Here is a 23,861-nt window from a genome sequence, read left to right as displayed (position 1 = left end):
CAGAAAAAAATATATACATATAACATACATATGACACTTTCATGTGATAGTAATTACTATCATGGGATATTTTTTGGGAGACACAGAAGCTTGTGTGAAAGGCTGTAAATGATTGTGAGCATGTGTGAACTGTAAGTTCAGAAAAACAGGTCACTGCTTTCAGTAGGAAGCCAGAAGTGTCTTTGATGAGCACTTTTCCTGGACTGACTCATTTAGCTGCTCCACAGTAGAAAAATGAAGCAAAAAAAAAAAAAAAAAAAAAAAAAGTTGGGTTACTTTTACAGACCTCGGCATCAGTAGAAAGTAAAGAGCAGGCTGGTGCCTGATTGGGACACCCTCCCATTTCCTTAACTTGAACGAGGCTTGTAATTGGAAGCCTACAAATCGAAAGAGCTAAGGCCAGGGAAGACCAAGGAAATAGCGTTTGTCTGTGCGGAGAAGTGACACATTTCTGCATCAAGCCACCATTTTGCCCATGAGAAAGCAAACAAAAGAAGGGTGACAGGACAGGGGCTTTCATTTGGTGCATGTTAATAGCTGACTAAACTGAACCAAGTCTGTCTGAGAAACATACACACGTAGTTTACGATGTTTGAATCCACCGCGGGCCTGAAAAGCAACATTTCTGTACGTGTTTATAATTGGGTTTTTAAAAAAAAAAAACAGCACTGATCTAAAAGGCGACGCTAACATTATTGAAGACAACTATTGAACATAATCCAACTTTAAGATCTGCAGCCAAACCTCTACAAGAAGCAGATGCGAGATCGCGTCTGCGTAGACGAAATTCAATATAAATAACTTTTTCTCTTCAGCTAGAGTGAGTACGCGTTGTACTTCATCCACCGCTGCATCCGCACATTTGTCAGCTTTATTTTTTTATTTGCATCCCTTCATCCTCACCCGCTGCCACCAGCAGCACCACCACCATCACTTCGCAAGCAGGCGAGCCTTTTCTGCCCGACATTATCTTCGTCCAGACTCCGCTGGAAAGGAGGCTGAAATGACGGATGCGACCATGGGAGAGAGTTTATTTGCATCCGAAGAGGCTGTGTAAGTTTAGAGGGAAGCCGCTGCGTGTGTCTCCCTCTTTACTTTCACCGACCCCCTCCTCCTCCGCTGGCAGAAATTTATAAAGAACAAAAAATCCGCCGAGGGAGGGAGGGGGGTTGATATACGCCGAGGCTGAAATCGAGAGGCGAACACAGGGAAAGAGGAGTAATTCGTACACGGGACTTTCCCCCTCTTAGTCCCCCCAAAGGAGGGGGAAAAGTCGCAGTATTGGAAAGAAACGGAATGAGCTTCTAAGGGCGTGAAAACGTCTGCAATTGTGGATACTTTATATATTTTTATTTCGACAAAATATGGCCGAGAACGTTCTGGACCCTGGCCCGCCTTCAGCCAAGAGGCCTAAACTCTCATCTCCAGCACTTTCCGCCTCCGCCAGCGATGGAAACGGTAAGTATTGTTTTATGATATCATTTGTTACGGTGTTATTCGGTTAGTTTGTTGTTTTTCGGCGTCTTGTGTTGACTTAAAAGAGGAAGAAGACGCGGGATTACTCTTCTGTTTTTGTCGTAGCTTGCTAACGTTAGCGTGCTAGTGGTTAGTGTGTGTCGGACGTGAAGAGCAGCTAGCTCGGATGCTAACAGCCATTTTAGCCGGAGGTAGCTCTGTAGCTAACTGATTCCCTTACCGTCGCTCCCGGGTCTAATGGCCACTTTAGTCCGGGTGATAATAAGCCGAATGCCAGGCCAACTTATGGTAAAGTTTCTTGGCGTTTTACAGATGTGCCAAAGTGACAGTCAGCTACAGCTGCCCCCGTTGTGTAATTTGAGTTTTGAGGCTTTTAACATCTCACACAGTCGCTTGTTTTGCCCGATCATAACTCTGATCTTCTTCCCTGTTAGCTCCCGTCGATAATGTTAACGAAAGCCTTTTTGAGGAGCTGAATTTAGGCCCACGGGTCCGACTAATCGTTAAGCTTAAATTGCCATTGTTGGTGTGTGTTTTGTGGATGGCGTGTGGCAGCAGCTGGAATAGTGGCCTGGGAACAAAACTGTGGAGCATGGACAGCGCCATGCCCAGTCAGGTTAGCGAGCAAATGCTGCTCCCAGCACGAAATAGTCAATCAGATTTCGTCCTTTACGATTTTACTGAATCATTTTTACCACGATCAGCCCCGTCTTAGGTTGTCGATCAGCTGTGGAAGGGGGCTTCTGCGGTTAAACCATCCAGACTTTGCACACATTCACGTTACCTTGCATGATACATTTTGCGGATCCGTACAGTGCTGTCAAGCAAAGGCCCTACACTTGAGGATGCAGTTTATTCCACTCAAATGTATTTTCTTCTCCGGTTATTTGTTTATAGTTTGAGAAATAAAAGCATATGACGAGAAAATGGTACAAATGCTTAGCTTGCAATGACTTATTTCCGTATTTGTACCTTCAGGATGCAGTTTGTAAAAAAAGGGTTGCTGCTCCAGTTCGTTAATTTTCAGATTTAGTACACTGGAGGTTTCAGACATAAACTGCAGATTATTTTAATTGCAGGTCAATCAGTTAACATAATTCTCATAGTTGCCTGAATTAAGAAAATATAATGACAAATGATCATAGCAAGTGACCAGAACAGTAGGTCTTCCTGTGGTGACTTGATAGTTTACCTGGTCTGACTGAAGATGTCCTGTCTCTTGTTAAATAGAAGAGAAAAAAAGTAATACCTGTCTTGTATTTTAGTGTGAAAGTGACCTGAACACATAGCTGAAGTATAAATGCTGGTTGACTGAGTTAGACAGTACGTGGTAACTCAGTGGACACAGACTACCAGTGAGGGGGGCATCTGACTTGGTTTCATTTTGTAGCGTTTTTTCTATGAGATAGTCCGTTCATCACCTTGTCTGTACAAACCTGTTTTTGCAACATGTTGATAACTTTTCTGGTCAGAGATTTTCTGTGTGAGCAGGACAGGTGGGCGTGTGTATTTGCATGTATGGTTGTGCAGCCATCTTTACATACACACAACTTCTTATTGATTCCAGCTGTAGTTTTGTGCTCTTTGTTGTGGTTGATTGTGTGTTACTAATTCTAGGTGGGAGGAAATTGATCATGCATCTCTAAATTTCTCTTAACAGTTTTTAACGTTAAGAGTGCACTTGCATTTTCATTCAGTCATGCTGAAAAATGAAGGATTACACCAGCTTAACGTGGCTATGGCCCCTTTTGTTCTCTTGTCATTATTCTCTGCTTTCCACCTCATTGTCTCTTCTCTCCTAATCTTTGCATTTCTTCTCCATTTCAGATTTCGGCTCACTGTTTGACCTGGAGCATGATCTCCCAGATGAGCTCATCAGCTCTAATGATCCAGGCCTGGTCAATGGTGGGGACCTCAACCAGTTGCACACCACTCTTGGAGGAGGACCTGGAGGAATGGGTCCTGGAGGAGGCAGTGGAGGTGCAGCAGGAATGGGTCTTGGGCTTGTCCCTGGAGGCGGTCCTGGGGTTGTTGGTGGTGGTCAGGATGCAGTGGCCAAGCACAAACAGCTGTCTGAGCTTTTACGCTCAGGGGGACCCACCTCGACCCAACAAGGGCACCAAGGAGCCATGGGCAGCCCAGGAGGACCCACTGCCATGGGTCAACACTTGGCGAACATGAAAGCATCCCCTACGCAGGGTCCTCAACAGATGATGGGCCAGGGGCAGCAGCACCTCTCCCCTCAGCAACAGGCTAACATGATGCAGCAGCAGCAGCAACAGAATGCAGCTGGAATGATGGGTAGCATGAACAGGGTCATGATGGGAGCACAGCAGAAAGGCAATAATGGACAGCAGCAGCCAGGCATGATTGGAAGCCAGGTGATGAATGGTTCCCCCAGGATGGCCTTTGGGAGTCAGGGTATGGGTGGCAACAGCAACCTGTTGGCTGAGACCCTCCAGCAGCAGGGAGCCGGTGGCCAGGCCGGGATGAGAGGGCAGCAGCCTGGAGCGATGAACAAGGTAGGTGCACAGCCAGTTATAGAAATGTTCTTTTCGTATCAGTGTGATTTAACGTGAAACCATTAATTCATTTTAAAACGTGAAGGAATTTATAGAGCCCAAGAAAATTTGTAAATGGGGTATTTGGTATTAAAATCTTGTTTCTCCTGTACAATCTCAATGTTAGAGCTGCAGCGAATCCTCAAGGAAATCGAGGAATTCGATTTCAAAAAATGCTCGAAGCAAAATCTTCGCCTCAAGAATTTGTTTAATTACTATCACTTGTGTTATCAGACCTGCTCTGCCTAGGGATCATTGTTCCACGTGGACCGTAATGATTGTCGCACAACGCATTTCAGTATCAAAAGTTGGCGCTATGGCAAAGAGTGAAACCGTCTGTAAAAGGCAGAAAATGAAAAAGTTTGGGATCATTTCAGACTTGAAAAAGATGACAACACGGTGCAATGCGTGTAATGTAAAGTAGAACTGGCGAACCACAGCTGCACTTCGTCGTTGCTTCACCATCTGAACAGAAAGCATCCAGTTGTGAACCAGACTGGCTCACCCAGTAGAGCCGACACAAAGTTGATATCACTTTACTTCGTCAGTTGTATTTCATAATTATATTAGATACATGTTCCACAGTAAGTTGATATTACTGTATTGTTTTTTGTTTTTGCAATGTCAGAACAGGTGGCACTTAAATGCACTTCATGGGTAAGTTGCAATAAATTGGCTTAGATCTGATAGCTAATAAAAGTATTAAAGGTTTACAAACCTGTATGTTTCTCAGAAATAAAAGTGCTATGTTTTAACAGGCCTCTTGTTTTGGTCATGCATTACACAATAGTAATATTGTTTAAGAAGTCTGTTTGATCCAATTACTCGATTAATCGCTGAAATATTTGATAGAATACTCAACTCCATAAATAATCGATAGCTCCAGCCCTGCTCAGTGTCTTTCTGTTCAGCAGTCATTTGCAGTACTTATATCATCTTCCGCTTAATGTCCTAAAACCTTTATTACCATACAGTATTTTACCTTGTTAAACATAAAAGCAGAGCAATTTATAAATATAATTATTGAAAGCATCATTACTCATATTTCATCATGTAGTACAGTTAATGATGATGGCTAATTTTTGCAGGATTGAGTTTGGGTCAAGACGATATGATCATATGTTTATGTGCAAAACCTATTTACAAAGTATATTTTGCTTTCTAACATAAGCTATTTTACAGTTAGCTTTTGTTTGACTTTTGATGTTTTTTATCCCCCTGTACGACCATGTAGTAGCACTTTGTCTTTGTCCATATCTGTGTATTTTAACACCAGTGAGCAATAGATGAAGTGGCAGAAAACTGCTCTGTTTGTGTGAATGACAATCCAGAGGGAGTGACATTAAAAATGTTGCAGTGGCAGACTGCTGGGGCTGAATGAATATGGTAGAGGTGCTGTTGGATTTGGTTGTAGAGATCAAATCCAAACAGGATTTTCCAGGTAGGATATTGGGAGCAGTGAAAGAAAAATGCAGTGGTGCTTATAAAGGTGATGGAAAGAATATGTAGAAAAAATACCCCTGAAGAGTTGATCAGTAATTTAAATAACCCCTTCAATGTGCAGCGAGAAATGGAGATCTGTTCATTTCAGGTTGTCGTCACATACTCGGCTGCCTACTGTTACTGCGGCTGCTGCTATTAAATCTTGGTGTGCAGTTGGTGTCCTTCTAGTGATTTAACTTAATGCAATAACCTGGTCATCTGATGTCCTGAAAAGAACATTTTTTTCTCCTCAGTGTTGGGTATTTTAATTGCTCTTGCAATAGGAAGTGTAAGTGGTAAACAACAGGCATGATATAATGTTCTTTTGTCTCTGGGAGCTGAAAGCATCCCTTTACTCTGGAGTTCATGATGTGAGAAAATAACCACAGGTCCTGCTCCTTTAACAGCTAAGATTTGAGGCCTCGGGAGAGACACTCAAGACTGTTCTGCAAACTACCGGAATACAAAATAATGTGTAGTTCAAATGTGGTCACTGATAATGTCAGTGAAATGTGGTTAAAATGTAATACCCAGTTAATAGTCTCCTTGCCTGTTGTAAGTCACTGTTCTACTTTTTATTTTGCTACATTGTAACTTCTTTCTGTCTCCCTTCATTTTTCTTTTTGTTCATAGATGGGGATGATGGGGAACCCAGGTGCCCCTTTTGCAGGTCCATATGCAGGTCAGGGGAATCAAGGTCTGGGAGGTACAGGGCTGGGCCCTCAGATCCAGAACAAAGGTCCCATGGCCAACAACTTGGCCCAGTTCAATGTGGACAAGAAAAACCAGCCAATGCAAGGAATGGCTACCATGGTAGGCAAACAAAATCTTATTGTCAGAGAAATATTATGCTTCAAGTTAAACCTATTGGCTCATCTCTTACGTCCAGCCTCACCCCTTCCACCTTTGCATTGCTTTGCTTTCTGTGCTTCTCTTGTCTCATCCCTGTCATATCTTCACTTCACACAATAGGGCTCACAGCAGTCCCAGGGAAATGTGGGTGGTCCCTCTGGTGCACCTGTGGGTGGAGGCCCAGGGATGGTGCCCAACACTCAGGCAGGTCTGGTGGGTCCTGGCACGCAGGTTTCTGCAGCATCTGCTGCAGCCGGTGCACCGCCCACGGCTGACCCTGAGAAGCGCAAGCTAATCCAGCAACAACTGGTACTCCTGCTTCATGCACACAAGTGCCAGAGGAGGGAACAGGCCAACGGTGAAGTCCGGCAGTGCAACCTGCCCCACTGCCGCACCATGAAGAATGTCCTCAACCACATGACTCACTGCCAGGCTGGCAAGTCCTGTCAGGGTGAGTAGAAGGGATGCTACATATTCCAGCTCTCAATTCATAGCTTTGACTTGTCCCTTTTGTTTCATAGGCAGGCTTGTTTCAGTGATATTGAAATGTTAGCAAGAAAGACACAAAAGCTATTGCAGATATTTTTTTATATTATACTCAGGAAAACCCAGAGATGTCACAATCATGTTGTATTTGTCCAGTTATTTAGTCTGTGTTGCCTTGCTTTGGTATTACTTCTCCTTTATTGTTGTATAACTCCATTGTGGGAAAAAAAAATCACTAAAGCACTGCTTTGCTAGGCTGACCAGCTGAGTGAAATTGACTGTACCTCTGAAGGTATAGGTCAGTAGTACTTCCATCACCCAGTGCAACAGTATAAGAGGAGCATGGGAGGCATGAGCTACATCATGTTGGGGCTACGCTGACAGAACTTAGTGGTAGATTTTATAGTTTGGGTTTCTCAAATGCCTTATTTTTCAGGTTAACTATTTTCTTCTTGACCTGACTTTGTGTTATTCTTTGTTCTTATACCTCTTTCCCCTTTGTAATATATATCTTGTCTTGTAACCCTTCCTGTCTTTCTGCCCTTCTTCATCCTTAGTTGCTCACTGCGCATCATCGAGGCAGATCATTTCCCACTGGAAGAACTGCACACGACATGACTGCCCTGTCTGCTTGCCACTGAAGAATGCTGGGGACAAGAGGAACCCGCAGTGTGAGTGTCTGTATCTGACCAAACAATGCTATAGTTACACAGTCCTTTTCTTTATGCAGCACTCTACATCTCATTATTATCATATTATTGTTATATTATCATCAGCTTTACTTATACTATGTACTTTTGTTGAAATAATACTGTTATTAATATTGTGACTCCCAACCTTGGCAATACTAGTTGGGTAACATAATGGACACTGTACCATATTGTAGTATGGTTTGCAGCAGTCACAAGGTTTTCTTAAGTTTGTAATTCTATATTCTGTCAAACAGGTCAGCTGTACCATTAAGCTGTTCCTCTTTTTTTGTCCTCACAGCCCTACTTGGTGGTGCTGGTGCAGGTCTGGGCAGCTCTCTTGGGGCAGTCCCTGGTGGCCAACCCAGCACCCCTAACCTCAATCCACCGAGCCAGATTGACCCCAGCTCAATCGAAAGAGCGTACGCAGCCCTGGGCCTCACTTACCAGGGCAACCAGATCCAAGCTCAGACTCCACAGTCCAGTATGCCCAATCAGGGCCTGCAGGGCCAGGCTGGCATGAGACCACTCAATGCAATTGGTGGGTTACCTTGCATTTTGACTTCTTGCCTTCTCCAGGTCTTTTCAGTAGAACAATATACTCTTTGCTGTTCCTGACAGCACTGAGATGTTATTTTTTTCTTTCTTTAGAACTTAAAATGACTTTCAGCTTTCACACAGAAAATTAGATGGTTGAAATGGCCTTTCAGTGGCTGCATATTGTCAGGTGAAACTATCAAAAAATAGCTTTCAAAGGTCCTGAGGTAAAAAGTGAAGAAGAATTTTACATACTTTTGTTGGCATGTAGCTTGGAGGCAAGGAACATGTCAGAGGGCGATGTATATAACTGCATTATTATTGATAGCAGGACACAAGGAATGTACATTTATGATGACCTGTCCTTTCCTTGTGTGTAGGTGCTAATCCAATGGGAGTTAATGGAGGTGTGGGAGCTCCACCTCCGAACCAACAAGCCAATCTGCTGCAGGATACTATGATGCATCTGAATGTGAACAGCCAAGGGTGAGCCTACCATACCATTCTGTTTGGAAAATGGCTTGATACAAAGCACCTGTCACAGCTAAGAGCTTTAGATTTTCAGGGCTGTACTTAGTTCTACATCAGTCCAGGGCACACATGTATGTTTTTTTTTTTTTTTTTTTTTTTAAAGTTGGCTAACAATGATGCCTTCCATGTCTCTTCAGTATGATGAGCGATGGCAGTGGGGTCGGCTCCCTCCCCACAGCAGCCCCTCCGTCTGCCACGGGTATGAGGAAAAACTGGCACGAGGACATCACGCAGGATTTACGAAACCACTTGGTACATAAACTGTAAGTAATTAAGAGGAAGAATAATGTTTTTTCTGGCTAAAACTAGCTTTTACACCTCTGTTAAAAGTCGACTTAAGTCAACTTCACAAGCAGTGCAAGCATCACAGGTAGCGAGACAGGGTTGTATGTGAACAAGAGATTTATTCCTACTCTGTGGGAATGTTAACCACAAGAAACAGTAGGGCTTTGACTATGCACCCAAAGACACGCTGAACACACCCTGGCTAAATCCTCTCACACCCACACAGAAACTCTGTTAAAAGGACTATGATTAGGGTACATATTGCCTAAACAAGAGAGGAGTTAATAGTTTTTTTTGTTTTTTTTCTAACCTTTCTTCTGCTTTTGCTTTCCTTCCCTGTTTTTTCGCCCATCCACAGTGTTCAGGCTATTTTTCCAACACCAGACCCCGCTGCTCTTAAGGACCGTCGAATGGAGAACCTAGTAGCCTATGCCAGAAAGGTTGAGGGAGACATGTATGAGTCAGCAAACAGCAGGGTAAGTTTTCTCAAAAAAGGAGGTGGGAACTTTTGGGAATCTGTCATTTTGGAGCTACAGCCAGCTGCTAAGTCATGGGGTTGGTTTCAAAAGTAAAAAATGTCACAGTTCTTATACTGTTGCAGGAAGTGAGTGCAGACCTAGAGCACATGATTCTCACTGGTGAATTATGAGATTAAATGCAAAGGTTTGGCAAACCAAAACTCCTGGGTTCCTCTGTGAGAGGCTGTTTGGGTCCAGTTTATCTTTGCAAAATAGCCAGAAATTTGATGTTATTGTTAATGACTTGTCTTTTTCATTACTATTGTTTCTTTCTTTTCTTCTTTGGTCATACTAAAACTTTTTTTTTGCTATTATGCTATTATGCTTTCGACAGGCTGAATACTATCACCTCCTAGCAGAGAAGATTTATAAAATCCAGAAAGAACTAGAGGAGAAGCGGAGGACCCGACTCCAGAAGCAGGGCCTTGGCCTTGGGCCTGCTGGACTGGGTCAACCCCCTACTGGGCTACCTACAAGTGAGTGGACATAGTTCACACCAACGATGAGTGTCAGATTAAAGGAAAACCTTACATAAAGTGTCTTAGGCAGGTGTTGGGCCACCATGTGCTGCCAGAACAGCTTCAGTCTTTCCAACTCTCTGAACTCTACTGAAGGAATGAACACAGTTCTCCCAAGAGATATTTCCTCATTTGGCATTTTGAAGTGTAGAGCACTCTCATTCATGTGGGTCCCAAATCTATATGGCTTCAGCTGGCCTGAGATCTGCTGAGTGTGAAAGGTCATAACTTATTATATTGATTATTTCCATGCTCACCAAACCATTCAGTTTATGGCTTCTACAAAGGCATCTGGAAATTTGGGAAGTTAATGGAAATCCACTGCTTTCTTCTAATAATTTTGCAGCATTACGTCTTCCTGCTGTTTTTCTGTTTGCTTTGTCATAGTAGGTTGTCCTAACAGACAGAGTCTCTTTGTCTCCTCACACCCTGTGAGTTTCTTAAGTTTGTTCAGATTATACATGTATTATTGCTGACCAGTCCCACAGGTGTTTTGAAAGAGGCTCAGGCTGCATTTTCAAGTGTATCTGCCAAGTAATTAGTTGCAATATATGTCCAGTTGCCACAGAAGCTTCCTGATCAACCAAACAGAAAAAAGGATGAAACATTCTCGAGTTTGAACAGGAACTTGGTTGGGGCATTTTCACATCTCCTTGTCTCCTGTGATTTCCTTAATCTCCTGCCTCCGCTTTTACAGATGGTCCTCTCCCTGACCCATCAATGGTGCGACCAGCTGGACCAAATCAAATGGTGAACAGGATGCAAGGGCCAGGTAAAGGACTGCAGGGGACCATGACACATCATCAGTTTTTTCTCAATTGTCTATTATCATAAATGTTACATTAAGTCAAACAGACTGTAACCCTTTTCACAGAAATTGTTTAGGAGTATTTAACTAGATGCTTGTAATGTTTTTTTCTCTGGTGTGGAATTAGCATTGTGCTTATGACACTTCAGACACAACTGCATGGAAACTACACATTTTTTAGATAAAATGGCATGTGCTGTATTATAACGGTCTGTGTTTTGTCAGGTATGAATCAGTTCAATCAGATGGGGATGCAGGCAATGGGCCAGAGGTCCACACCTCCTCTCCCCATTGGACCACCTGGCAGCCAGGTCAGTATTGAGCACACCATCTAAACATCTAAGCCTGACTGAACTATTACAAACTAGCTTACAAAAATTAGCAGAAGTGTGTTTTATAACCCTGTCCATGCACTTTTATACGTTTAGTTGGGAATGGTTGGACCCAGGATGGGGCAGCCCAGTGTAAACCAGTTGCAGAACCAATATCTGTCCCAGGGACAGTTTTCTGGTTCAGGGCCAGCTGTTGGAACAGCCCAACCTGGAGCCCAGGCAGGCATGGCACAGGTAAGCACCCCTTTAGTTTTTTACTGTTGCTCAGAGATATCTAAGTAGTAGATATGTGCCCAATTACCACTAAGTCTGTACCAATGACAGAAGTTGATTTTGAAACACATTATTTATTACTTTTGACTTAAGCAAATAACTTTTTACTGTCACCCCCTCCTTCATCCTCCTCTATCCTCAGACGCAGATGGGCACTCCTCCCTCTCTTCCAGTTGCTAGTCCTCTAGCACAGCCAGGTTCAGCAGGTGGTCCTGGTGGTATCTCTGCTGTGGGGCCAATGGGTCCCCAGAGTGCGGGTACTGGAGGTCCAAACTCAGTTGTTGGAGTCCCTCCTTCCTCAATGACTCCATCTAACACAAACCAGCAGCCCAACTCCATCCCACATTTGGGAGCCATGCGTGGCAGCTCTCCTTCCCCTGCTCACAGCCGATCCCCTACCCCTCACCAGACACCCCCCAGACTAGCTGGGTCCCAGACCCCACAGCCACACACCCCTAATGCACCACCTCTGGCTCCACCTCCGGCACCACAGCAGAACCAGCTTGGCCAAGGTCCAGGCTCCAACAAGTCCCTCCAGCAGCATATAGGCCCAGCTGGGTCGACCACTCCATCTCACCCTGGACTGGGGTCCAGCTCTACGCCGCATGGTGTTCAGCGGCCACACACTCCGGTATGTGTGATGTGAGAAAAAAAAAAACAACAAAAAAACAAATTAAATCACCTTATTCCCTAGATTTTATCGATTTCTTAACTGAAACTCACTTGCTTCAGGATAATAAACTTTTTTCACTTGGTTTTGATCACAAGTATAGTTACCATGTTCTGAAACAGTCAATCTGGCTTTGGGGGCTTGCCACATTATACCTTTTGACACAGTACCGTCATCTTCTTAGTGTAATTTTAATTGTTCTGTTTTTGTGTCTCTGTTTCTGTAGTTGTCCCAAAAGGGTTCGTTCCCACCAGACAGTCAAGCCCTGACACCAGCCTCTGTCAACAGCTTGGACACTTCCTCGCAGCAGCCACCGTCAAACACCTCAGCCACCAACCTCGACCCCAAGATGGAGATAAAACAGCAGGACGAGGAAGAGGAGAGTGACGCTGGCAGCTGCTCCAAAGGAGGGAAGCTCAGCAACCTCAGAATGGAGGAAAAGCCTGTGAAATTGGAGCTTAAAAAGGAGGAGTGTTGTGGAGAGGGAGGTAAAGGGGTTCCCATGGATACATCAGCAACAACTCCAACATTGGGCGTGAAGACGGAGGACAGGAAACCAGAGGTGAAGAAGGAGGTGAAAGAGGAAGAAGAGCCGTCGGGGGCATCTGTACCACAGGTCCCAGTGAAAAAGAAGAGTATGTTTGTATTAGGCAACTTAAATGTCATATATTCAATTTTTTTTAAGATTGTAGTCTGTATTGTTGTTTATGCAGATGGGGTGTTTTTTTTTTTGTTGTTTTTTTTGCCATGGTTAATTGAAACAGTATAAAATTAGTTTTTTCCCCTTCATTTCTTGCCAGTCTTCAAGCCAGAAGAGCTCCGTCAGGCCCTGATGCCCACTCTCGAATCTCTGTATAGACAAGACCCAGAGTCTCTGCCCTTCAGAATGCCTGTTGACCCTCAACTGCTGTGCATACCTGTATGTATCCATGCTGAGCTTGGTGTATTTGTTCCTATGCCATGTACAGACTGTACTTTCCTTCTTATTGCTTAGCATTGTATGCATTCTTTGTGAGAACCTAACTCAAGATGAAATCCACTCACTCGTGACTGCTCGTCTTGTTTTATTCATTTATAATTAACTCACAACACTGTTGACAGAAGTTTAAGTGCTCAACTTTGACACAAGCCCCCCTGTGATCTTGCAGGACTACTTTGACATTGTGAAGAATCCTATGGACTTATCAACTATCAAGCGAAAGCTAGACACAGGTAAGTACTAGATATTACAAGGTTTGGTCACTCCTTTTTCCATAGTTGGGAATGGTATTATTTTTCTTGCCTGTTTACAGGAGGTGGTTCAGTGGTCCAACTATCTTTCACTTGGAAAGTGTTCTTAATCTGTCAACCCACACTGTTTTGGTTGTAGGTCAGTACCAGGATCCTTGGCAGTATGTGGATGACATTTGGTTGATGTTCAATAACGCCTGGTTATACAACCGCAAAACATCCCGCGTCTACAAGTACTGCTCCAAGCTGGCCGAGGTTTTCGAGCAGGAGATCGACCCCGTCATGCAGAGCCTTGGCTACTGCTGTGGGAGGAAGGTGAGACAAAGTGCTGCATGATTGGCTAACTCTGCAGAAATGTATGCCAGTGAAGACCAGATTTCCAATGAACATTAGAATATTAAAGACAAGGTGTTCAAATTAAAAAGTTAAGAAAATATTTTAGTAAGACCTGGAGAATTGCATTTCTTGGTCCCTGTGTCCCAGGTCAATAGAACCCCCAACAAACAACAGTGTCTAATTACATCAATCTATGATAAAGAATATTGAATATTGAAAGTATACTGAAGTATGCATATACGAGTTGTGTGTATGAATGTTTCAGAAGTTAACGCCCCTCATTCACATCTGAAAAGGGGAAGCAGTGAAGTGGGCTCATAGCTAAATTTGGCTTTGGGCATACCACCACCATATCGCATTTCAGCTCTCATTAGACTGCTATTTTTGGTTTGCAGACAAATAACAAAACAGATTGGCCCTTACTATGAGAGACTAGCTGAAGGGTTGAGACAAAGTAGTGGGTGACGTTAGCTGTAATTAGGTTTTAACAAAACTTAGCCAAACAGAAATGAGCTCAGTCAGCTCCACTGGAGGTTTACAGCTGTGGATAATGTCACACAGTAGGACTTGCAGTGTCCTGTTGAATAGATTTCATTTTTTGCATATCGTTACATAAGTCACTATAGAAATCTTATTATATGCAGCACAAGTTATTGTAAACTACCACTGGCACCACAGTGACATCTTTTTCTTATTGTGTGTGTTTTGATCCACGATTAGCAGTGATGGTTGTGTCTAAAGTTACATTTATAGATGGTATACAGATGAATATGTTCTTCATGGGTCTTTATTTCTGTCCATCAGCTGGAGTTTTCTCCTCAGACACTGTGCTGCTATGGAAAGCAGCTGTGCACTATTCCCCGAGACGCTGCTTACTTCAGCTACCAGAACAGGTAATGGAGGGAGGGAAACACACATGTAAAGAGAGGGGGGGGTCACTAGATGGATGGAAGAGTTAGTAAAAGAAGAAAGAACTATGGAAAACATTAATTGTAAAAGGCACTCTGTCTATAAAAAGTATATGTTTGGACTATACTGTGTAAGAAAGTAGAGGTAGAAGTGTTTTTCAGCAAAGTGTACATCTGATTTTAATTTTTTTTTTCATAAATGATTCCCTTCACTTCATGTTCCCTGTTTTTATACCTTCATATGGTTCCTGATGTACTGGCATTTTAACAGTTGGTCCTCTTCACATTCTTTAACAGGTTATTGATTGTTTCATGACAATCCTTTAAATGTCAGCTCAATACAGAATGTTTGAAAAGTCTGTAAGTGGTTACAGACGAAGCAAAAACAATGTCTTGTTTCTGTGGTGCTGTTTGAGGTTCTTGATATGTTCCATCGCTGCTCGACAGGCATTTTCTTTGAGGAAGAAGCAACAAATACTTTATGTTGCTGCTTTCAATATGACCAGTGTCTTTTAGAAAAGTCCACACCATTTATTTTCCATTTGTTTTTACACACCAATAAAAACCGTACCACAATGTGAAAGGACCGACTTTAAAATGAGCTGCTTGAATGAACAGTTGAGCAGTCGTCTGTGCTTATTTGTTCATGTTTGTTGTCTGTAAAATGTCCTCTGCTACAAACTTCCTACCCCAGTCCCCTGCTCCTGTTTAGTTCCCATTGATTCTGCTCCTGCTCTGTTAGCTGTGAATGTTGGTTGTTGTTGCTCATGCTGTCATGTCCAAATTGCTAATCTGTGCTTTGCCTTGACTCTCTGCTGTGTTGTCATGAATGTTCGTCTCGTCTTGTTCCTGGTCCATACGACTTGTATGTCCTCCCTTCCAATGGCTGTGGTATCAACATTGGCTTGCTTTTGCCTTGACCAACCATGCACCCCCATCCCCCATCCCCCATCCCCCATCCCCCCCTCACTCTCACCCCTCAAAATCATGACTGGCTGTTGTGATGACGACTTCCTGCTGTCCTGCGCTCCTACTTCCTGCTTGCTCCGCTTGCGGCACCTTGTCCTGTACCATTTGGTGACTGCCCCCCCCCATGCGCGCTGTCTGTGATTGACTGTGCTGTGGGGACTGGTGTAGTTCACCAAAATTTGGGCTTCTCGCTGACAGGTACCACTTCTGTGAGAAGTGCTTCAACGAAATCCAGGGAGAGACGGTTTCCCTGGGTGACGACCCCACGCAGCCACAGACGTGAGTAACATCTCCGCAAAAAAAACATTCCTCCCATTTTGAAACACAACACTCCCTTTTCATTAACTAACTAGCTTAAGATCATATTTGAAAAGTTTAACTGCTGTTTTTACATAACCTTTTTAGTGGCTACCAACACTAAATATTTGGCAGCTACTGAAATACAATGCAAGTGACTCAGTTTTGGCTGGCAGCACTGGTTGTAACTTAAAAATCCTGTAAGGGCAGACACTGTGGCATTTCATCTGTACCCACATAAAAATGTGAATACTAGAAACTGGCGTACGCATATTCCTATAAATCTTTAAAGAAATTGCTGCACTTTCCCCCAATTTTATTAAAATCAATTGATGCTCAGCATGCTCCTTTAGTTTCCAGTAATTTCATCAGCATGTGGCCATTAGGAAATCTTTCATGAGGCAAAATTATGAGCGTTCATTTATAGAAGCATATCGAAAATAATTCAATGTTAATGTTTTGTGATGCAGCTAAAACTTGGAAAGAAATGTTAACTACAGTTGTAGTTTCAGAACAATAATGCCTTGGTGTTTAGCTGTATAATGGTTTGGCCTAATTGACAGTGGCATTTCTGCTTTAATTAACATGTACAGGACATTTGCCCTAAACCTGTGATACACTTGAAAGTCTGACTTTTTAAACCTACCTTACATTTCAGATCAATTAACAAGGAACAGTTTGAGAAGAAGAAGAATGACACACTGGACCCTGAACTGTAAGTTAAGATCTTGCCATATGTTAGCACTGGAAAGAAAGAATAAACCAAATCTCTTCTCCAAACTTAAATCTGTCATTTATGTTTTAACCTCTGTCGTTCTGTTTTCAGACTTGTTGAATGTATGGACTGTGGGCGCAGGATGCACCAGATCTGTGTGTTGCACAATGACACAATCTGGCCATTGGGGTGAGGAGCTTTCTTGATTTCCAGTCATTTTCTAGGTTCATGATAAAAGTCCTAGTATCATTTACTGACTTGACCTTTTTTTCCCCACTTTACCTCAGTTTTGTTTGTGACGGCTGCTTAAAGAAGACAAATAAGACGAGAAAAGAGAATAAATATTCTGCCAAAAGTAAGTGGTGATGCTTCTGTGTCAGTTTATCCCAAGGTTTTATTCCTCTACTCTTTCACACAGGAAAGTTTTGTGGTGAATGTGCGTTCAACCCTCATTTGACCCATTCATGGAAGACTGCTGTCGCTATTTACTATCTCAGCTCCTTGCGGTTTTTATAGATGACAGTATAGTAACTAATCTTTTAAATATTTGCCTGGCTCTCTCCACGCAGGGTTGCCCCAAACAAAGTTGGGAAGTTTCCTGGAGATGAGGGTGAACGAGTTCTTGAAGCGTCAGAACCACCTGGAGTCTGGCGAGGTGTCCATTCGCGTCGTCCACGTCTCTGACAAAGTGGTGGAAGTTAAACCGGGCATGAAGTCCAGGTACTGTAGAAGTAGAAACAATTGGAAGTCAACCCTCAACAGATGCGGTGGAGCTAGCATACTTTTAAATGCAACACAGCCCGAAGGTCCGATATGTATCCCATCCAAAGTAATAAATCAGGAAATACGGGCACTGCATTTTTTTTTTTTTTAAATTCCATCAAATTGACAATCAAAAAAACTATTGTCTTGACTGTAAACCCCCCCCCAAATCTGTCTCATTTAATAATTGCAGAAGTAAAGTAATAATACTTTATCATTAAAGCTGTTTTGTACTTTTACAGTGAGTAAGGTTATGCTCCACTCTTTTTTGTCTCCAGATTTGTGGACAATGGAGAGATGTCAGAGTCGTTCCCATACAGGACAAAAGCCCTTTTTGCATTTGAGGACATTGATGGTGCAGACGTCTGCTTCTTCGGTATGCATGTTCAAGAGTATGGATCCGACTGCCCTCAGCCCAACCAGCGGTAAGAACATCACCATATTTTTTTTTTTTGGTCTGTTTACAAATGCTTAAAAATACAATTTAATTTCAAAACCTAGTTTCAGCAGGTGTGATATTTTGTACTCTGGCCCCCCCACAGGCGAGTATACATCTCCTATCTGGACAGTGTACACTTCTTCCGGCCTCGCTGTCTAAGAACAGCTGTTTACCATGAAATCCTCATTGGGTACTTGGAATATGTCAAGAAGTTGGGGTGAGTGCTGCAGCTCAAAGAAAACACTTATTTTGGTCATGTCTGCCATCCAGGTGGTTATGAATAAGCATTCATTCAGTACCTGATTGCAGGCTTGTTCCGTTTCATCACAAAGATTCCTTTGGTGGTACATAAATTCATTACTGTTGTTGTCTCTTGTATGTCTTCCTCAGCTACACCACTGGCCACATCTGGGCCTGCCCACCTAGTGAGGGGGATGACTACATCTTCCACTGTCACCCTGCAGATCAGAAGATCCCAAAGCCCAAACGCCTTCAGGAGTGGTACAAGAAGATGTTGGACAAAGCTGTGGCAGAGCGAATAGTGCATGACTATAAGGTAGAGAGGCAGCATTCAAGTTCCCTCTTGATGAATTAAATAAAAATGAAACGGGGGGGGGGGAATAAACATTAGCCTTTGGAGTTTTTTTTTTTTTTTTGAAACCTTGTAAATGTAGATTACAGTTGGTTGTAGCTGGACTGCATGAAGATGAACATCAGACTGATGTGGCAGGTGGTAACAACTGCATTGTAAGGTTGCACTAACTCTGTCTTCAATCTATCCCAAAGGACATCTTCAAGCAGGCAACAGAAGATCGTCTGACCAGTGCCAAGGAGTTGCCTTACTTTGAAGGTGACTTTTGGCCCAATGTGCTTGAGGAGAGCATCAAAGAGCTGGAGCAGGAGGAGGAGGAGAGGAAAAGGGAGGAGAACAGCACCTCCAACGAGAGTATTGATGTAAGACTGCTGCGAACTAACAGTTTGATTCCAAGAGAGCCTGTATTTTGTATATGAGCTTGCTGATAGGTGATCACTGCTTGCCCCCTTCCGGTCTTGTGCAGGACACAAAGGGTGACAGTAAAAATGCAAAGAAGAAGAACAACAAGAAGACCAGCAAGAACAAGAGCAGCCTGAGCCGAGCCAATAAGAAGAAGCCAGGGATGCCCAACGTATCCAATGACCTTTCACAGAAACTCTATGCCACTATGGAAAAACATAAAGAGGTATGAGAAGATATTTGTATTCCTGTCTCTAATCACTCTCAAACAATAGAATTAGATGGATCACTTACTGTGTTTTCCAAATTATACACAGGAACAAAATTGAATTTAGTAACATGTCACCTGTCTCCCATCTGTGTTTGTTTTACCTGTCCCAGGTGTTCTTTGTGATCCGGTTGATTGCAGGCCCCATGGCAAATGCCTTGCCCCCTATTGTAGACCCAGATCCCATGATGGCATGTGACCTCATGGATGGCCGTGATGCTTTCCTTACGTTGGCACGGGATAAACACTTGGAGTTCAGCTCACTGAGGAGATCCAAGTGGAGCTCCATGTGCATGTTGGTAGAGTTGCATAACCAAAGCCAGGACCGCTTTGTCTACACTTGTAATGAGTGCAAGCACCACGTGGAGACTCGTTTCCACTGTACTGTCTGTGAGGTGAGTTGGGGATTTGTTCTTTTATTGGGTATTGTTTGATTGCTAACTGGCTACGACCAACAAGTATATAGGTTTCAGGATTTATTGCTGTCAAACCTGCTTTAGTTTTACTTGGATACATTTAAAACTTAATTTATGCTCTCCCTCACAGGATTATGACCTCTGCATCACATGTTACAACACAAAGGGCCACGAGCACAAGATGGAGAAGTTAGGCCTCGGTTTAGATGATGAGAGCAGCAACCAGGCTGCTGCCACCACTCAGAGCCCTGGAGACTCTCGTCGTCTCAGCATCCAGCGCTGCATCCAGTCCCTGGTCCATGCCTGCCAGTGCCGCAATGCAAACTGCTCTCTGCCGTCCTGCCAGAAGATGAAACGGGTTGTTCAGCACACAAAAGGCTGCAAGAGAAAGACCAATGGTGGCTGCCCCATCTGCAAGCAGCTTATTGCATTATGTTGCTACCATGCTAAGCACTGTCAGGAGAACAAGTGCCCAGTCCCGTTCTGCCTAAATATCAAGCACAAACTCCGCCAGCAGCAGCTGCAGCACAGGCTCCAGCAAGCCCAGATGCTTAGGAGGAGGATGGCCAGCATGCAGAGAGTGGGCCAGCCTACTCCTGGAGGAGTCCCTGGGGGGAATGGCCTGCCCTCTCCAGGAGCTAACAATGGAGCAACTGGTCCTGGTACCCCTACTTCTGTGGGCACGCAGCCTCCAACCCCACAGACACCCACCCAAGGGAGTATCCCTGCACTTCCTCAGCAACAGGTAGTTGGGATGGGTGGAATGGGAGGAATGGGAACTCCCGGCCAGCAACAGCAGGTGCAGCCCCAAGCTGGTGCTATGCCCCCTCAACAACATATCCATCAGTTTCCGCCAGTGGGTGGAGGAGGTGGAGGGGGGATGATGAACTCTCCTCAGCAGCCGATGGTGCCTCAGCTACAGCAGCAGCCTCCCAATGTGCAGCAACTCCAGCAGCAGCTGCACCCTGGTGGTTTACCTCCATACAACCCGAGACCACCTGGAGCCTCTCCTCTCCATCAGTCCCTGGGAAAACCTGGGCTGGGACCAGCCACGCCACCCCAGCAGCAACAACAACCCAACCAGGTCCAGGGGTCAATGCCTGTACAAGGCCAGCAGCAAGGGCCCCCTCTGGCTGCTGTAGAGACTGCCCTAAAAATTCAGCGCTTAGCAGAGACCCAGAGACAGATGGCCCAGGCTCAAGCTCAGATCCGTGGCATGGGACAGGGGGGCATGATGTCTCCACATCCTCACCACCAGAACACCCAGGCCCAGATGGGTATGTCCCACATTGGGGCTCCCCCTCAGGGAGTTGTTGGCAGGACTATGTTAGACGCACAACAGGGAATGCTACCGGGAATGCAGCAAGGCGGCCCTCAGTCACAGTTGCCACCTCAAGTTCAGCAGCAGCTCCAGCAAGTCCAGCAGGCAGGTGGTGGACAACTGCAGTCAACAAACCAGCAGTGGGGTGCTGGGGGGCCAGCTATGAACCCCCAGCAACGGCCGGGCATAATGAGTCACATGGCACCACAGCAGCAGCCAGGAGTTCCTCAGCAGCAGCAGCAGATGAATCAGCAACAATCGCAACCAGGAAACCGTGGGCTGATGCAGGTAATGGGTGTATCAGGACCTGTTGGAGGGGCACCGACTGCATTAGCAGGTGCAGCTGGACCAGGAAACCTGCCCCAAGCAGCACTACAAGATCTCCTGCGATCCCTACGTTCACCAAGATCACCCCTTCAACAGCAGCAGGTCCTCAACATCCTACGTTCCAACCCAACCCTCATGGCTGCTTTTATTAGGCAAAGAGCAGCACGGTATCAAGGTGGTCAGGGTGGTGCTGGAGGAGCAGTGGGGCCTCCACAAGGGGGCCCTGGAGGTGTGAGGTCCCAAGGGGCTCCCGGAGGGCTGCCGGGTGTGGGAGCCCCTGGGGCTAATCAGCTTGCTAACATGGATGGACAACAGCAGGTTAATGTGAACCAGGCAGGCCAGCCGGGGATGAACATGGCTCAGGGTGGAGCAGGAGGAGGGAATATGCCCATCCTGGCTCAGCTTCAGCAGATACAACAGCAGCCACAACAGCGCCCAATGTTATCTGGGAATCTACAGCAACAGCAGATAGCTGCATTGCAGCAGCAACAGCAGCAGGGAGCAATGCAAGCAGGGCAACAAGGCAACATGAACAATGTGAATACACCGTTCAGAGAGATGATGATTAGGAGACACCTGCAGCAGCAGCAGCAGCAGCAGCAGCAGCAGATGGGAAACCATGGGCAGTTCCAGCAGGCACAAGGACTCCAGCAGCAGGGTCAGCAGGGCTTTATGCAGCCCGGCCAGGGACAGCCAGGAATACCCCCCTCCTCTCAACCCCAGCCTGTGGGTGCAGGTGTGGGGGGTCCCCAGCAACAGCAAGGAGGACCACAGGGTGGGCCAGGACAGCTGGGCCAGCAGCAAGGTTACCCCAACTCCACATCACAAGTATCTGCAGCGATCCAGCAAAGGCTCCAGCATCCAATGCAGATGCAACAACAGCAGAATTCGATGGGTGGGCTTCAAGGACAAGATGGAGGGCCTGGTGGTGGCGGAGGTCCAGGAGGACCTCCTCTCCAGCCTGGACAAGGAGGACCAGGGCAGGGACAACAGCAGCAAGGTGGAGTTGGTGGAGGAAGTAGTGGGCCCCCATTACCACAGGTGTCCCAAGGCATGCTTCACCAGAATATCCACCAGAGGCTAATGCAGCAGCAGCACCTAGGTGGGGGCTCACCAGCCCAGCACAGCAGTCCCATGAGTCCCCAACAGCAGATGGCTCAGTCCCCCCACCACCTCCAAGGACAAGGACTTGGTCCAGCAGGATCACTCAGCAGTCAGGTCAGGTCACCGCAGCCCTCACCAAGACCACAGTCGCAGCCCCCGCACTCCAGCCCGTCCCCGCGCATGCAGCCCCAGCCTCAGCCCCAGCCTTCACCTCATCGCATCTCCCCGCAGACCCAGACTGGCTCACCTCACCCAGGCCACTTAAACCAACATCACCCGAGCATGGCACCACCCCAACCTCCACAACCGCAGCAGCAGCCAGGTAGTTCCGTAGATCCTGGTCAGTTCAGCTCAGACCAGAACTCCATCATGTCCCAGTTAAGTGGGATGACAGGGATGCACGCTGGGCAGGGGGGGCAGTCGGACATGTTGGGTGGGAATAGTAACAGCGGCAACAACAACCAGGAGCTGGGAACGAACATTAACCACAACAGTCTAGACCTTATGTAGCCTTGACGCCATACTGTCTTTCTGTCCTGATGCTGATGGGTGGCCCCAAATAACAAACTGCCATGAAAGGAAAAGTGAGGTGGGAATATGGCTTTGGGGTTTTAGAAGTTTTTATTTTTTATTTAAATATTTTTGTGATGTATAAATAAGATCTGAAGCTTCCTTCCTATGGGAGATGCAACATAAATCTTAGAAGTCAATAAATGAATAAATTAAACGATAAGTTATTGCTGTTAATATATATCTATATATTTTTGCCAATTGTGTACAAAAAGGTGAAAGGGCAGTGTTTCAGGTTGAAGATATTTCTTCCTTAAGTCTATGACACAATATTTTTGGGGACTGAGAATTTTGCCTTTTTATGAATATTTTTAAGATTTTAAAATGTGGCTAAAAATTAAAGTGAGTTGACACAATGTACCTTTTTTATTGTTTCGTTATCCTCAAATACCCAGTCATGGTGGTGTCTATTTTGCAGAGTGAGTATATTTTATTTTTGAATTTTTTTTTTTTTTCCCTCAGTAGATCATAAAACAAGCATCAACATATCTTCCGTTATAGGAGTTTTCTGGATAGTTTTCACGACAACATACTTTTCACAGCAACTGCAAACAATTCACATAGCATTTATCTTATTGGATAGGTAGGTGGAAGGGTGTGTTTATTTTGACAGCTTGCTTTTCTTTTGTTTCTTTTGTGTGCTTTGCTTTTTTTTTTTTTTTTTTTTTTTTTTGTCAGGGTCTGAAGGTTTGAATTAAACCTTAACAGTGTTTTGGGGAGTGGGTAACACTGACTGCAGGTTTGGTCTTATTATTATTAATTTTGATTTTTTTTTTTTTTTTTTTTTTTTTTAAACATTGGCCAGATCTGCGGGGCAAAGAATTCCTTGCACCCATGTGCCACCTCTCCACCCTCCATCTTCAGTTCTCCTATGAATGTGCACCCCTTCTTTATCCTGAACCTCCCCCTTTTCCCCCCCGAAAAAAAATGGAGTGATGAACTGTTGATACCTGATCGTCCAGCTGGAGGAATATTGAGGCCCTGTTTCTTCTAGCTGGCCGGTGTTAAAATGGTTGCTCGTGTATATATTACAACCTTGTTAATGAACTGTGACATGGAGAGAGAGGATGATAAAGTTGTGTTTTTGGGCTGCAGAGGTGTAAGAAAATCCCGCCTCTATCCTTAACCCCAACGGTTTCCTTTTCAGTCATCTTTTCTCCCGTGTTCCTCATCCTCATGACTGCCTC

The 23,861-nt window shown here is 44.8% G+C and overlaps 1 protein-coding gene across 2 annotated transcripts; it reads left to right on the top strand.

The window, feature by feature from the left end:
* The first annotated feature begins 380 nt into the window (after positions 1-380).
* LOC113135649 (histone acetyltransferase p300-like) lies at positions 381-23,359 on the top strand. 2 transcript variants are annotated; one of them, XM_026315849.2, is made up of 31 exons: positions 381-1,458; positions 3,304-3,998; positions 6,153-6,332; positions 6,492-6,822; positions 7,415-7,528; positions 7,848-8,087; positions 8,464-8,569; positions 8,752-8,877; positions 9,258-9,375; positions 9,752-9,893; positions 10,633-10,707; positions 10,969-11,054; positions 11,172-11,309; positions 11,491-11,979; positions 12,245-12,653; positions 12,819-12,937; positions 13,167-13,230; positions 13,388-13,563; positions 14,389-14,477; positions 15,660-15,740; positions 16,417-16,473; positions 16,585-16,662; positions 16,761-16,828; positions 17,043-17,193; positions 17,514-17,660; positions 17,778-17,891; positions 18,065-18,230; positions 18,461-18,628; positions 18,733-18,894; positions 19,050-19,331; positions 19,483-23,359. In XM_026315849.2, exons 1-31 carry the CDS (start codon positions 1,365-1,367, stop codon positions 22,612-22,614), a joined length of 8,397 nt encoding a protein of 2,798 aa, XP_026171634.1. In that variant the 5' UTR covers positions 381-1,364; the 3' UTR covers positions 22,615-23,359. The 2 variants fall into 2 exon arrangements, with proteins under 2 accessions (XP_026171634.1, XP_026171633.1); XM_026315848.2 differs by having other exon boundaries at positions 7,415-7,534.
* The last annotated feature ends 502 nt before the right edge of the window (positions 23,360-23,861 follow it).

The sequence above is a fragment of the Mastacembelus armatus genome, chromosome 19 (assembly GCF_900324485.2).
Source record: "Mastacembelus armatus chromosome 19, fMasArm1.2, whole genome shotgun sequence".
NCBI classification, from domain to species: Eukaryota; Metazoa; Chordata; class Actinopteri; order Synbranchiformes; family Mastacembelidae; genus Mastacembelus; species Mastacembelus armatus.
Note: the sequence above shows the minus strand (reverse complement) of the source record. Positions and strands in the feature narration are given on the sequence as shown.